At 36.0% G+C, this 16,544-nt stretch overlaps 2 protein-coding genes across 2 annotated transcripts in view; one reads left to right on the top strand and one right to left on the bottom strand.

Moving 5' to 3' along the window:
• Positions 1-150: 150 nt before the first annotated feature.
• wash1 (WAS protein family homolog 1) lies at positions 151-12,435 on the top strand. The gene is made up of 11 exons (XM_084123647.1): positions 151-262; positions 969-1,109; positions 4,872-4,983; positions 6,892-7,038; positions 7,987-8,123; positions 8,227-8,362; positions 8,448-8,655; positions 8,854-9,033; positions 10,021-10,179; positions 11,556-11,624; positions 11,712-12,435. Exons 1-11 carry the CDS (start codon positions 255-257, stop codon positions 11,858-11,860), a joined length of 1,446 nt encoding a protein of 481 aa, XP_083979773.1. The 5' UTR covers positions 151-254; the 3' UTR covers positions 11,861-12,435.
• Positions 11,274-16,544, bottom strand: part of ddx11 (DEAD/H (Asp-Glu-Ala-Asp/His) box helicase 11) — a 17,982-nt gene continuing 12,711 nt past the window's right edge. The window contains exons 20-26 of the mRNA XM_084123646.1: positions 16,385-16,534; positions 16,245-16,313; positions 15,263-15,363; positions 14,796-14,880; positions 14,639-14,714; positions 14,253-14,407; positions 11,274-12,681 (exon numbers count right to left, since the gene is read on the bottom strand). Coding sequence (XP_083979772.1) covers positions 12,646-12,681; positions 14,253-14,407; positions 14,639-14,714; positions 14,796-14,880; positions 15,263-15,363; positions 16,245-16,313; positions 16,385-16,534 — 672 coding nt within the window. The 3' untranslated portion in view covers positions 11,274-12,645. The remainder of the gene's footprint in view (positions 12,682-14,252; positions 14,408-14,638; positions 14,715-14,795; positions 14,881-15,262; positions 15,364-16,244; positions 16,314-16,384; positions 16,535-16,544) is intronic.

Below are 16,544 nucleotides of genomic sequence, written 5' to 3'. Positions count from 1 at the left end.
TACATGAGTTATTATCAACATTTTAATAGCCTTTTAATAAACATTTAATTTAATCCCATACTGATATGTATACAGATTTTAAACTTTAAAACTTGCTTTGTTTTTATTATTTTATTATGCTTTTTCCCCCTGTTGTTACCGTTACGCGCCGACGTCAGAGGCGTCACGTGATCTGAGAGTGCGGAAGTTTTGATCCTGACAGACTCCGAGCGAGCGCCTTCAATCTTCTGAATGTTTGTGCTTTTGATATATAAATGGTCAGGTACAGTGTTCCCTTGTACTTGCATTTATTTTTATAGCAATATTTCATAGACATCTTATAGGCATCCCTTTGAGTTTCTTGCCGCTGTGTTTTTTCCACCGGAGATAGTAGGAGGAAGACTGCGTTGTGTAGATCTAATGAGAATCATTGTAAAATTCAGCTGATTTTTTAAAAAAATAGATAATTGTCGTATTGTTATTATACACTCTTATTAATGGTTTTGTATTGCGACATACAGCATAACACTGTTTGTTCGACTTTATCTAAACCTCTGTCCGAGTCATCATGTGACTTTCATTTGGTTAAGCCTCTGGGTTTGTTTCTGTAAGGCTGGATCAGTGTTTCATTTCGCCGTACTAGATTAGAGTCTTCTAGATTGGATCTAGATACGTGACCCGTGTAACTGTGATGAAAGGGGGCGAAAAACACAAATCCCAGAGGATATTAAATTTGCATTTCCATCCATTGCAACAAAAATAGTATTGTGGGGTGCCAACTTCAGTAGCCTATAGTATGCAGTGTGTACCTGTAACACAACATATCAATTTAGCTACTGCCATGGCAAAATATAACACTATATTTACATTTTATGTGTGTGTGTGTGTGTGTGTGTGTGTATATATATACACACACACACACGCTTAAAGTGTGCTTCAGCGACATATTTAACACAGATTAAATGATTCATTGGTGTGTATATGTGTAGGATGACGCAGAAACGTTACCTGGAGGGACAGGTGTACTCTGTACCCCTCATCCAGCCAGACCTGAGGAGGGAAGAGGCTGTCCATCAGATCACTGATGCATTACAGTACCTGGAAACTATATCAACAGACATCTTTACTAGGTAAACACACATTTATTCACATTCAGTCTTAGTACAGTGTTTTTCTGCAGATCAGAGATGTAAAAGATCAAGGATACACGCAAACATTGAAGGCAATTTTTTGGGTTGCCTATTCAGGTCTCAACAATAAATTGTTTCATAGTTTTTCAATATTAGCTATGTTTTCATCCTCCTATTTGTATGCACATTTTGGGGTTTCCATAAAAAACCCCACTAGATGGAAACCCCAAAATGCGCATCAATTAGGGTCGCATGATACACTTATGTCATGGTTCGATACAAATCACGATACTTTACAATCACAATATTTTAAAGCAAAACTTTTTTTATTATTATTATTATTACTAAAATAATATTAGGACCCACAAATATTCCCCATGGCATTATTATACATTATATGCAACGTTATATATAGTAGTTTAATGTAGTAATGTCACTAAAACTCCATAAACTTTCATTGAATGTCTGTGTTTACTTCAGTATGCACGTTTGTAAATCTGTTCATCATATAAGCCATCATGTCTCTTTAGAAGATTAGACTGCTCGATTTATGATGCCTTTATGACATTTTTTGGATCTTTTAGGTTTTAGGGGAATGGACTTTATGATGTATGAAAAAAGAGCCACCGTGGAAATTTTTATTACAGATATTTTGTGCAAATTTCCCAGGAAGGGACAATTTTGTTCTCTTGAACACATGGGACGGAAACACTGCATTTTTCGCAAATGTTTTATATGATATTCCAGTTTTGCGCACAAGTTAATAACATTTTCACTGGCACAGCTACAAAAAATAAATATAGATTTTATGAAAAAAAATGGTCACACTTTAGTTTAGGGTCCAATTATCACCATTAACTAACTATTAACTACGACTTTTGCCAAAAATAAACTTCTAATTACTGCTTATTAATAGTTAATAGGGTATTTAAGTTTAGGTATTGGCTTGGATTAAGGTCATGCAGAATAAGGTATTAATATGTGCTTTATAAGTACTAATAAACAGACAATATACTAGTAATATATTTGCTAATAAGAAACTAGTTAATAGTGAGAATTGGACCCTAAACTAAAGTGTTCCCAAAATATTTTTTGCCACATATAAAACACGTTGCTAAAATACATTTATTTTAGCAACAAATTTTATATGACAATTTTTTTTTTTTTTATTAGTTAATTTTTTAATAGCTGGACATTATATACACTACTGTTTTTTAAAGAAATAATATTTGTATTAATCAATGATGCATTAAACTGATCAAAAGTGACAGTAAAGACATAAAGTATCTTTCTATTCAAAGAATCATAAGAAAAAAATGCATCATGGTTTCCACAAAAATATGAAGCAGCACAACTGTTTTCAACATTGATAATAATAATACATGTTTCTTGAGCAGCAAATCAGCATATTAGAATGATTTCTGAAGGATCATGTGACACTGAAGACTGGAGTAATGATGCTGAAAATTCCGCTTTGCATCACAGTATTGTGAAATAGTATTACAATTATTTTAATATTTCACATTATGACTGTTTTTACTGTATTTTTTGAATATATCAAATGCATGCAGCCTTGGTGAGCATAAGAGACTTCCTTTAAAAACTGTAAAAAAAAAAAATCGTATGGATCCCAAACTTTTGAATGGTAGTGCGGCCAATTTTACTTCATGAAATCTATCACTTCATACAGTTTTGTTGGAACGGGTTCATCAAAATCTTGTATGTTGACCAGCTAGATAACTCTAGAAGGAACAGCATTTCAGTGCATAAATCAGAGCAAATGATTATGAGTGCAAGGCATAAAAACACATCTACATGATCAACAAACATAAGATTTAGTGAAAACACAGCATTGGTCCTATAAAGTAAGTGCCGTCAGCGGGCCCAAAACTCCCTCACACTGGCCCCGGGCCATCCTTATTGTTGCGCCTGGCTATTGAAGGAGAGAGTGTGTTTAGACTGTGCGAAAATAACAAAAGAGAAATACAATGAAAGGTGTGTGTTTTGCATGAGATGCAGTTGTGAGGGAGTGAGTGCTCAAATATGCTAATTCCAGCTGAACATGCTGGAAAACCATCCACAGCGTTACCATGACAACATGGCACGTAGGGGTCCAGGGAACATATTTGTGTGTGTGTGTGTGTGGTGAAGCAGTGCGTTTCTAGGTCAGCTCTATTAAGCCTCTCCTTCCCCCCTCTCTTTTAGTCATTCTTCTGTCATTTTCCCTCCTTTTCTAATGGAGGGTCTTTTCAGACAGCATGTAGTGCCATAGGCTACAGAAGAGCGCACTTAGTAGTGATGATAGGACTGTACACATGCACAATTATGCTCACATTCCCACTGCATTTTGTTTGTTTTCAGGCTGGCATACTGTAGCTACCTTATGCAATCAAGGGATCTTTTTCCCATTTGTGATGTTTGACCACAGAAGAAGTGTAGACGAACGAAAGAGTTGTGGTCAGTGAGTTACAGTAGGTGTAATAAAAAGCCCAAGACAGATGGCATTGTCATAGAGCCAGAAGGTCAGAGTATAGGTGCTGTTTTGTCTGCAAAGCAATAGCATGCTGCAGTACACCGTGACCGTTTGCTTGGCTTGTCATTCAGACCGTTGTTTGGAGAAGTTTGCTGCAGAGTTTCGCATTCATCCTGGTTGTTGCAGAATTTTATGTGAAATTTAGGATAGACTGTGAACTAAGATTTTTCAGTGACTAATGCTGATATATAAAGGCCATGGTGGCCAGTGAATCGATTAATTGCATCTAACATAAAAGTTTTTGTTTATATAATATATGTGTGTATATGTATTATATATATATATAATGTGTGTGTGTGTGTGTGTGTGTGTGTGTGTGTGTGTGTGTGTGTGTGTGTGTGTGTATGTATGTATACACACCCATATGCAGTATGTATGTATATATGTGTGTGTGTGTGTGTGTGTGTGTGTATATAAATATAATAATTATATACACATTATATAAACAAAAGCTTTTTTTAAAATGTGATTAATCGCGATAAATTGTTTTGACAGCACTAATATATACTGTATATATATATAAATGTATATATATATATAATTACTATTATTACTTTTTTTAAAGAATACTTTTTTATGTTCACTGAGGCTGCATTATTCTGATCAAAAATACAGTTAAAATAGTAACATTTAAATATTACTATTTAAAATGAAACCGTAATATTTTTGTGGAAACAATTATATATATTTTTTTCCTTTGAATACTAGAAAGTTCAAAAGAACAGCATTTATTTTATATAGAAATACTTTACATTATAAAACTATAACATTATAAAAAAACATTATAAAAGTCTTTATTTGAAGCATGCTTGATAAATAAGTGTTAATTTCTCCAAACTTTTAAACGGTAGTGTGTACTGTTTTATTAATTAACAATGCACTTGTACCTTACCGCTTATAGCAAATTAAAGCTAAATTTATACTTAATGCAGTATTTACATAGATTTCACTCAGAAATACTTGATAAACAGAATATATTTAATTATTTGACAAGACCATAGTAAGATTGAAAATTGAATTTTTAAAATTGAAATCATCAGTGTTGATTGTACAAATAGTTAAATATCAGTCAAACACTCTGGTTTAAAGTGGATTCATTGCAAAACAGTTTCAATCAACAACAAATTAGTTCAGAATTGAATTTCAGGTTACACTTTGGCGAAGTTCTGATCTAAATATGTCAACCTGTATTCTGCAGACATTTTTTTGACTTGGTTTGGCTTTGACAGGGTGTCTCAGAGCGTGGAGAAGAACCGTGCACACCTTCAGACCGTCACAGACCGGATCAAATTGGCTCAAGCCAGAGTCCAGAAGATCAAAGGAAGCAAGAAAGCCACAAAGGTGATGCAGATGATTCAGACACAGTGTCTGAGGACACAGGACACAGTGTAGAAGATAAACGTATTCTGCAAGAACTGTCTGGAGCAGCATGTGAATATGCATACATGTCAGCGTTGGTGTAGGAAGTTAGGACCCAAATGCAGAGATGCACTTCAGTGTTCTTTATTTCGAAAAAAACACCAAGGCATCCAGCACATCAGGTAGAGTAAGGCTTGAGCACAAGGCTGGGTGCAGGACACAACAAGGCTTGCAACAGGATAGCACACATGGAGTGTATAGCCCTATTCGGACGGTAATTGTTTCTCATGGGGTCGTAAGGTATTTTTGCCTGTATTTTCGATTTTATTGCCATCCGAATCCAGAATGTCAGTGTTTTTCTCCCACTACCTGGGTAAAAATCCCCGGCGAAATTACCTACTGTTTTTTGACAAACACCAAGATCGTGTGGTGATTTAATTGCCATCCGAATCCACATCTCTGAGTTTACAAGAAGAGATCGCTTCAAAATTCACTGTTTAATTCCTTTTTGATCACCGCCGAGCACCGTACGTACGATGTACACTTTAATTACTGAAATGCTGTAAAGTATTTACAAGAACAATATTTCACCACAGCTCCACCTCAGCGAACATAAAGGAAATAGAAACTGATAAGTGTGAATGACAAAGAAACAACATTGCTTAGAGTAAATTGCAGTGTAGATCAATCTCCTGTGGGAGGTCCTAACAGTTTTCTATTGAATATAGCCCTTTTGTCTTCAACTTCTACACTACAAACTTCAATAAATTCTTCTCCCCACACGAATTCTGGTTAAACTTACTTATTTTATGTATTAGAGAAATCTAATACATTGGCGAGCCACCCAAACAACTGCTCGGCCAAATACAGCTAAATCTAACAAAGCACGTAAACATTTGAAAGGGGCCAATATTGTGGCAGCAATATATGATACAATTTTAAAAATATGTAGGCTATTATACACCACATTAAAAATACAAACCAAGCAGCTTTTTTTTTTACCTCATGTAAATAAGAGGCTGCTTTATCTTGTTTCTGCTAATTTCCATATTTTTAAAATGACATCCTTTTGAGATAAAATGCAAGGATATAAAAACCATTTTAAATATATCGTTTGAGCTTCTAGCTTCCTATTTATAAAAATGAGATTTAAATAATAAATAGAACATTATTTCCCTATTATTAAATTAAATACAAATTTATTTGTATTATTCCAAGCATAAGACATTTTATTTACAGCAGACAATCATGCGACTGACCATGTTAGCAGCGCGCTCGCTCCTCCACCATCAATAAATGGCCAGAGTTTTATCATTGAGGAGCCATGCAAGTTTATTTTTACAGACGTCCACATGAGAAACAATTACCGTCCGACAATGACAACAAAGACAGAGCACACAGAGAGAATAAAAAGGGGAGTGAACAAGGAGGTGGGGCAACTGAACCTATAATCAGGTAACAAGTGGGGCTGGTTAAGACAATAAACAGGAGAGCACATGGCAGATAGAAACAAACATGACAACATGCTCACAATGACAAGACAATAGGAGTGTCAGAGCTCTGTCACCAAACTAAGAATAAACAGACCGAAGTGACAGAACCCTGACTAATGGTTAAAACAGTGAAAATTACAAAACCTATTTTGCAAAAACAACAAAAACATTGTTTATATCAAGAAAATAGAGACTGCTTAAAAAATTACAATTAAGCACATTTACCCCCACATTCTCCTTACTGCATTATTATAATAAAAATGTAACTACAACTTTATCTGTTGTGCACTTTGATTTTACATTCACAAAGAGCCTTATTACACACTGCATGAAAGGTAATATTTGAAAAAGCATAATAGGGGCGCTTTAAATGGTTATGTTTGATGTGTTTGTGTAGGTGTTCTCCAGTGCCAAATACCCCGCTCCAGAAAAACTGCAGGATTATTCTTCCATCTTTACGGGTGCAGTTGATCCCGCATCCCAAAAGCGGCCTCGCTTTAAAGTTCAGAGCAAACTCCGCCCACTGGATGACAAGTCCTTACAGGTGAAACAAATTTGACAAACATGACAATGACTTCCTGTCATGCTCACTTTGCAGAGTATATGGATCATGTTTTTTTAATATGTGGAAATGAATGGATATAAGCTAGCATTTTGTCTTTATTTTTTATATACTTTTAGATTGGAATGCATTATTGTAAGTCTGCAGTTCATAATTATTTCCCTTGTATAATTTAATGGAGTTTTCAACAACAAAAATCTGACATGAAAATAGGAAGTGAACTCTTTCATCTTTTTATTTATTTATATTTGATTGTTTTATTTGACTACATTTTTTTAAATATGAATTCAATATGTTTTAAATATATATATTCATTTGTACATTTAAAAAGTGATTTATTTTTTTATTTCCAAAAATCATGGTAACAGAATTGATATGATAATATTACTATGTCAACTCTGTTGCCATGATTTTTATGACACTTACAAGTACATTTCGGACTAGAATTTCAGACTCAGTGTGCAAGGACCTTTAAGCTTATTTTAATTAGTTTTAAAATGTAGTTAAAATAATAAGTTATTCAATTAATTTTTCAATTAAAATATAAATGGAAATATTTAAAACTTTATTTAATTCATGTTTTAAAATGTAATTAAATAAATCAGTAAAATATTAATTTAAGAATAATTTTGAAATACAGATTTTAAATTGCATTTTGAAAAACATTTTCCAATTGTTTTTTTAATAACATTTTTATACATCGAGTTAAAAATACCATTGGACAGTTCACTTGTGTAGGCAATAATCAACCACACAAGCACGTAACAGTTGTTAAATGGAAAAAAAAGCATTAAATTCTCTTTTTAAGAAGCTCCTTGTAGTTTCACAACCTTGGGCGTTAGGTTTGTAACGTCAAATCACAGTGTAAAACTCTCAACTCAAATTTATGTTAAAATGATTCATGAAATAACCAACAAATGTGTTTCATAGGAGAAGTTGATGTATTTGCCAGTGTGCGTAAACACTAAGAAGCACTCTGAGGATGAGACCGAGGAGGGTTTGGGAAGTCTGCCGAGAAATGTCAACTCAGTCAGCTCCTTATTGCTGTTCAACACAACGGAGAACCTGTGAGTACACACACACCTACACATATTGACTGAATGCTGCACAGGCGATGCAACCTTATTAACGCTCACATAATCATCGCTATGTGTGTTTGTGTATTTTCAGCTATAAGAAATATGTGTTTCTCGACCCTCTGGCGGGCGCTGTAACTAAAACACACACCACGTTAGAGACGGAAAAGGAAGATAAACCGTTTGATGCACCGCTGTCGATCACCAAGAGAGAGCAGCTAGAAAGACAGGTTGTTCAGTCACACCTATAATAGGGCAATAAACTGACAACAGGATGCAAGTTTAGCTGATGTCTTTCTCACGCTTTCTTCTCAGACCGCAGAGAATTATTTCTATGTGCCAGACCTGGGGCAAGTGCCCGAGATCGATGTGCCGTCTTACCTGCCTGACCTGCCCGGCATCGCTGATGACCTCATGTACAGCGCTGACCTCGGCCCAGGGTTCGCACCATCCGTTCCTGCCAGCAACAGCATCCCTGAACTTCCCTCGTTTGGCACAGAGCATGATGAATCTAGTGGATCCGGTGGGATCATTATTAACATTCTTTTATGACAGATTTTAAACTTAAAGAGGTTATATTATAAGAAAAAAATTAAAAATAAATTATATTATTGTTTATATTTTTATATTTATAAAAAATGAATAAAGACGTATAATGTGACCCCTATGTTTTCCTTCATAGTCTAAAACTTTTTTTGAATACTTTTTTTTTTTTTTTAAGACTCTCATTTTAGACTTGAGGCTCCGCCCCCTCCGCCGCCTCCACCCCCTCCTCCACCAGAGCCAGCCCAGGTATTGGCCCCGCCCCCTGGAACTTCTCCAGCCCCGCCCCCTCCACCCCCGCCTCCACCTATCACACCAGAATACACTGCTGTCACATCAAGCCAAGCCACTCCCACAAGTAAGATTCATTTTCATTGTATTTTTTATCATTTTATTGTTATTGCTCGTGAGGCAAACCGACTGTGATGATGTCATGGCAATACTTAATTGCTATTGGTCTACTTTCTTTCAACATTTTTTAGACTGCAAAGATGGTTGAAGGGATAGTTTTATCAAAATGTATTAATTTACATGTTGTTCCAAACCTGAATGAGTTTCTTTCTTCTGTTGAACACAAAAGAAGATATTTTAAAGAATGTTGGTAACCAGAAAGCTGACTGGTATTTTATAGTATTTTTTTTCCTACTATGGAAGCCAATGGGTGCCGTCAACTGTATGGTAATTACAACATTTAAATTTTTGGGTGAACTATCACTTTAAGTGTTCAAAACCTAAACCTATTTGAAACATGACTTTTATATTTCTGCCTTCTGCCCACAAATAACAAAAACAATATTTTTTTGTCCATATACATTACCATTTAATGTTTGTTAAATCTTTTTGAACAAGGTTTCTTATGCTCACCAAGACTGCATTTATTTGATCAAAATTAAAGTAAAAACAGTAATATTGTGAAATATTATTACAATTTCAAACGACTGTTTGCTATGTTATTATATTTTAAAATGTAATTTATTCCTGTGATTCAAGGCTGAATTTTCAGCATCATTACTCCAGTCTCCAGTGTCACATGATGCTTCAGAAATCATTCTAATATGCTGATTTTCTGCTCAAGAAACATTTCTTATCATCATCAATGTTGAAAGCAGTTGTGTTGCTTAATATTTTGGTGGAAACATTTTTTTCAGGATTTTTTGATGAATAGAAAGTTCAAAATAACAGCATTATTTGAAATAAATCTCACTTTATAAAAGCCTTTACTGTTACTTTTCATCAATTGAATGCATCCTTGCTGAATAAAAGATTAATTTCTTTAAAAAAATAAATCAAAACATTTGAATGGTAGTGAATGTCAAACACATTCTTTTGTGTTTATGTGTACAAGGTGTGATGAAAGGCGCCCCTACTGAGGTGGTAAAGCCGTCGGACGGGCGAGCAAGCCTGCTGGAGTCGATCCGAAACGCCGGTGGTATCGGCAAAGCAAACCTCCGAAATGTGAAGGGCCGCAAGATGGAGAAGAAGAAACAGAAGGAACAAGAGCAAGGTCAGACGCCACCAGTGTTTACACTCTGTGCTAAAAGTAGGCCGTGCATTCTGTCAAACAGAGTCAATTAGAGGGTGTGAACATTAGCTAAACTGTAATTTGAATAAGAACTTGTTAGTAGTGTTTGCTAAGGCGAGCATAAAAAATCCTATGGTACCCAAGCCGCATGTACAGACATGAGTCAGTAAGAAACCACCTAGAAACAACCTAGTAATCGCATAGGTACATCCTGGCAACCACCCAGAATATATGTAAAATGTACTTGCAATTAATTAGCAAGATCAATATAATAAGTGTACAAGAGTATTCTTTTTTTAAAACGAGGAATTCATTGTTTCAGTATCACTGATGTAAGGAAGAGCGCTGTGGTATTTGGAAAGGTCAAAAGAGACATTTACTTTCATTAAATCCGCCCTATTAAGCCTTTTTAAATCTGCTTGACATTTGCTCTGAAATCGACTGGCTCTTGACTCACAAAGTCTCAGATATTTAAGACAAGTTCTTCATTGATATAGTGTCATTGGATAAACTATATGGTATTCTGAATTAGTCATCTCTGAGAGGTAATTACTGATGATTTAGGACTTGGTTGAGAATAAATGCCACGGTTAAAATTTGAGAGAACATAATTTAATATTCTTAATCTTTACTACTTGTTATTCTCCTGAAATATGGACTGTTTAATGCAGAAAATAACAGGCATTCTTTGGAAACTGCTTTTCTTTCTTTTGAGGAACACTCACTCTATTTTTGTTTCAATGAAAGTTAATGAGTCTCTGAAAAGGTCAAAAAAGCACAATAAAAGTGATCCGTATGACTTATGCGCGATATGATATACACTACCGTTCAAAAGTTTGTGGGTGGTCAGATTCTTTATTTGAAAAGGTTTCTTATGCTCACCAAGGCTGCATTTATATGAACAAAATTACATAAAAACAGTAATATTGTGAAATATTATAACAATTTTAAATAGATTTTTTTCTATTTTAATATTTTAAATGTAATTTAGTCCTGTAATGTCAGCTAAATTTCCAGCATAATTACTCCAGTCTTCAGTGTCACATGATCCTTCATAAATCATTCTAATATGCTGATTTGTTGCTCTAGAAACATTTATTATTATCAGTGTTGAAAATAGTTGTGCTGTATTGTATTTTCAGGATACATTTTTTTCAAGGATTCTTTGAATAGAAAGTTTACATCATGTAAAAGAACATTATTTATTTGAAATAAATATTTTGTAACATGAATGTCTTTACAGTCACCAAGTCTTAAGTTCTTAAAAAAAAAATCTTCTGAAGTCCTGTAATGTGTAACTTTTATAGAAAAAGCTCATTTTTCCTGTAACTTAAACTAGCAATCATCTTTTTTTCCAGTTGGTGCAGCGGTCAGTGGTGGAGACCTGATGTCGGACCTCTTCAATAAATTGGCCTTACGCAGGAAAGGTGCGTTTGAAACCTTCATTTTAGTGCCTCAATGTCTGTGTTTTCATGCAGCCTGATGCTCGTTTTCCCCTTGTGAATATTTGACAGGTATCTCTGGCAAGGTTCCAGGGGCTGGAGACTCCTCTGAAGCACCTGCCAGCTCCGGTGGAGCGTTCGCCAGGATGTCAGATGTGATCCCGCCCCTTCCAGCGCCGCAGCAACCGGCCGCAGACGATGAGGATGACTGGGAGGCGTAACCATGGCGACCCAAGGTTGAGTGGGAAACACAAGTCGGGAGTTGAAATCCTCAAAGACAAGAGTCTGCAAATATTGTCTCTCCGAGGAGAGCTAATGGAGTGTTAAGTGAGACACTTTGTCACTTGTTTTGTAACCTCAAGGTCAGTGAATGAACAAAAGTATGAGAAGATGTGTTCTAAATATCATTAAAACCCTTAGAGCCAGAGAGATTATATTATGAAAGTCAACATGACATCTAAATTCAACAGTGCAATTTATTCCATATAATCTTTCATCTAGTTCTGAAATGACTTTCCTTTTCATCTGATGTCATCTAGGCCACACAAGCAATTGGTTAATGTTAACCAGTTTCACTCAGAAATCTGACATTATGGTTGTTTTATGTTGACTTTACTTAATCACACTTTTTGATGAACATTTTTCACTTCTCATGCACATTCAAAACAAGGTGACAATGAAGTTGATGGTGAATTATATTCCATTAAGGAAAAAAAGAATGTATATAAAAACTGTTTTACATGCACTAAAACATTTGTAGCTTTAGTACAGAAAAATAAACTCTAATCTACTATGATTGTTTTAGCCCATATGAACCAGTCTGTTGGCTTCACATTTTGGTTTTGTAAAAATGAGCTTTATTTCAATGAAAGTCAAGAACTGAACCAAAAAACACACGAGGACAGAAGTGGCAGAACTCAATAATTCACAAGGCCAGAATAATCAAACAAACATTCATAATGCAGGACGCACCGGAGTACTTTTACACGCTGTCGAGTCGATGGCCTCAGAGTGGCGGTCTCTGTCGCTTCTCCAGGAAAAACTGCGGAACCAAATAAAGGATCAGACGGAGAGCATACGTCTAACAAATCCTTCTCATCCTGTCATCCTCCGCTTCCTGTCATTAGAACAGGCGTGCTTACAGAGAGCACAGCTGGAGAACGTCTGTCTCATTAAAACAGCGCACAGCTGGAGAGACACTCAATTGCACTTCACGCGCTCCTGTCTATCGCACTCTACGAGATTGGCATCCTACCTGCTAATTTAGAAATAAAGCTCAATGTGGAATGCATGAGGCAAGTGATCAGCTAAGGACAAATTCACCTATTCAATATGACTATATAATTATTATAATAATAAAAAATAATTTTATTATTTTACAAATTAAACAAATCAAAGAAATATTACTACTATTGTACTGTAAAATAAAATACAAATATTGAATAATAATAACAGTCAAATAACAATACTTATATTTATGACTGTCTTGATTTATTTATAACTGTCTTTGCTTTCAACTGTCTTGTCTTTTTGTTTTTATTTTTTATGGAAAACCACCAGAGGACCTTAAAGGAACACGCTGACTTCTTCACCGTATCCCCCAGAGTTAGATAAGTCCATACATACCCTTCTCATCTCCGTGCGTGCCGTGACTCTGTCTGACGCACCCACCGCTAGCCTAGCTTAGCACAAAGACTGGATGTAAATGGCTCCAGCTAGCATACTGCTCCCAATAAGTGACAAAATAAAACCAAAATTTTCCTATTTACATGTTATGATTTGTATAGTCACAGCGTGTACAAATAACAAGGTCACATGAGACACAGCCATCTTCTAACTGTATACATACTGGGAATTATATTCTCAGAAGGCGAAGCACTGTTACTTCTGCGGAGTGATTTACTCCAACTCTGAGCGAACTCTCTGCTCCTCACCACGGGGCTTCTCAGGTGCTGCGAGCAAATCACTCCGCCCAAGTAGCAGTGCTTTGCCTTCTGAGAATATAGTTTCCAGTATGTATATGGTTAGAAGATGGCTGTGTCTCATGTGACCTTGTTATTTGTTTACCTCCAGTCTTTGTGCTAAGCTAGGCTAGCAGTGGGTGCGAGTTATGGCACGCACGGAGATGAAAAGGGTATGTATGGACTTATCTAACTCTGGGGGATATGGTGTATAAGCTAAAGTCCCAAAAAGTCGGCGTGTTCATTTAAATCTCGTAAAATACAGAAATCCATTTAAATATGGAAAAAAAATCGCATCCCTGATGCATACTGTACACCGTGTGAATGGAATTCCTGGATGAACTACAGTATAAAACAGAGCACATGGTATCCCACATTGCAATGTGCTTGACTTGACCTTCCATTTCCACTATGACGTGGTGATATCAACTGCATTTTTTAATCATTTGTTGGCTTAATATTTGTTATGTCTGGCAAAAGTTAAGACATTTTTACACAAAAATTGGGGGTTAGGTCCTTTGCTCAAGGGCTCTTCAGTCATTTCCTGCCGGTATTGAGAATCGAACCCGCAACCTTCAGGTCACCAGTCAATTTTTAAAAAAAGTAGGCAATATATATACACTACATACTGCACAATATGCAGTATGCTTACCCTCCTGACGCTGGCGAAGGCGGGACCAAACGTTGTGTGCGTGTGCGTGCTGGAACGAATCCATTGGGGAAGTTTCTGTAGCGTGCCTGATCGGGCGTACCGATGGTCGCACAACGCTATGCATGCGTAATCGCCGCGGTGACGGATCGCACGACCTGGAGGGGCAGGAAGTCAAAGTTAAATTGTGCCTTACTCTGCTTTATCAGTTACTAAACATCTTAAACTGTTAAATGGCAGATTGCATTGTCTTAATAGCTGAATTGTTAATAAAATGCTAGTATGCTATTCTTAGTTCAGACAATGTGTTTAAACAAACTGCATTAGTTTGCCCTTTGTGAAACACAGCATTGAATCACAGGAGGTCTTGAGTATGTGGCTCCACCCACCAATAGATTGATTGACAGCTTTCATGCACAGACCTTCAACCAAAGCCTTCCCGGGACTTTTACCACTAACGTGAGGCTGAAACAGAAGGGAGAGAGTTAGAAATGGCCGATTTGTTTTTGCAAGTACACATCTGCACCATCCCGTAGGACATCTCACCATGTGCTTGTCCAGGTAAGCCATCTTCTCCTGCAGCTCTGGCGACTTTATGTTGGGATACGGCATTCCAACCATAACGATACATCTAAACACATCCATAAATGCAAAAAGCTGTTTCATTTAACGAACATGCTTTCATAGATGATATTTGACATAGGCCTCATTTCTATGTTCAATCATTTTTAATGTACTGCCTTGTAGAAAACACAGAAATTGTAGAAATTTTCATAGCATTGTATTTGTTTCAATTAGGTAATGTTGCGTTTTAAAAATAATAAATAAATATAAACAGAAAATGTAACAAATAATGTAACCAAAATAAAACGTTTTAGAAACGTGAAAAAAAAAAAGTCGTAATATGTACTTTCGAATAAAAGCCATTCAGGTTGTGAAGATGACGTTTAAAATAAGGTGGATACATACTGCAATAGTATGGTTTTCTATTGGAATATAGTGTTAGTACTCACCTGCCCAGGTCATCAGAGAAGTTGATTCCTTCACTCATTTTCCCTCCGACTACAGAGAATAGCAGCGCCCCCGTCTGGCCACTTCCGGCATTACTGCAGCGCTGCATGAATAAAAAACATTTTACACTATAAAAAAAACACACTATAAAAATGGTTTGAAAGACAATATGGATCAATATTATCCATATTAATGGATTATTTTACTGCACTGCCACTATCGGATGAGAATAAAATTTGAACCCGCACCAACATTGACAGTTAATGAACTAAATGGAAACAACATTGAATTAAACTGAGCTGAATAATGACACTGTTGTCTTCTGTAGAGCTGTTTTTTCAGCTAAAATTTTATTGATTTCTTAACTGATGAATTTTACCATAAAACTGTTATTTTCCTGTTAAAGGGTTAGCTTTTAGGGTTAGCCAGAACAGATCTATTTACTACTATAGTAAAGGTTAGCTTTTAGGTTAGCTTTTAGGGTTAACCAGAACAGATCTATTTATATCTAAATGTAATACAGATTGTTTCAAAAGCAGCATCACATGAATTAAAGGGTTCACCCAAAAATGAAAATTCTGTCAGTAATTACTCACCCTCATGTTGTTTCAACCCCGTAAGACTTTCGTTCATCTTCGGAACACAAATTAAGATATTTTTGATGAAATCTGAGAGCTGGCTCTCTCCTTCATAGGCTGCTATATTATTGAATGGAGGAGTGAGCCAGCTCTCAGATTTAATCAAAAATATCTTAATTTGTGTTCCGAAGATGAACGAAAGTCTTATGGGGTTGGAACAACATGAGGGTGAGTAATTACTGACAGAATTACTCATTTTTGGGTGAACCCTTTAATTCATGTGATGCTGCTTTTGAAACAATCTGTATTACATTTAGATATAAATAGATCTGTTCTGGTTTACTGCATGAGGCACAGTAGTGTTTGTGTGTAATATAAGTATAGTAATTTTCACATACTAACACACCTGTATACACTTGGAATAGTCAGTGAGCACTTGCTCAACCTGACTGGCATTTTTCGGCTCCTGGAAAATCTGAAACACACAGAGAGCATCTTAACTCGAGCATAAACTGACTTTGCATGGTAGTGTTGCCGAATGTGTACCTTCTTCTTAGACTGCAACCGTTGGAGGACACCAGTGTTCTCCCAGTGTCCCAGAATCCTCTTCTCATATTCGTAGGAGGGGAAGAAACAGACTACGCCCCCCGGCACTATGTTACAGAGGTTTGATAGAACACGGCCTGTCTCGTCCATCTGATATAGG

Source organism: Abramis brama, assembly GCF_963993115.1.
Source record: "Abramis brama genome assembly, chromosome: 9".
NCBI lineage: Eukaryota > Metazoa > Chordata > Actinopteri > Cypriniformes > Leuciscidae > Abramis > Abramis brama.
This window is presented reverse-complemented; position numbering and strand designations above follow the sequence as displayed.

Bases quoted from the DNA above. Each gene is read 5' to 3' on its own strand.
- wash1 (XM_084123647.1), top strand. The intron at 10,180-11,555 runs GTCAGACGCCAC...CTTTTTTTCCAG, and splicing joins ACAGAAGGAACAAGAGCAAG to TTGGTGCAGCGGTCAGTGGT. The intron at 11,625-11,711 runs GTGCGTTTGAAA...AATATTTGACAG, and splicing joins ATTGGCCTTACGCAGGAAAG to GTATCTCTGGCAAGGTTCCA.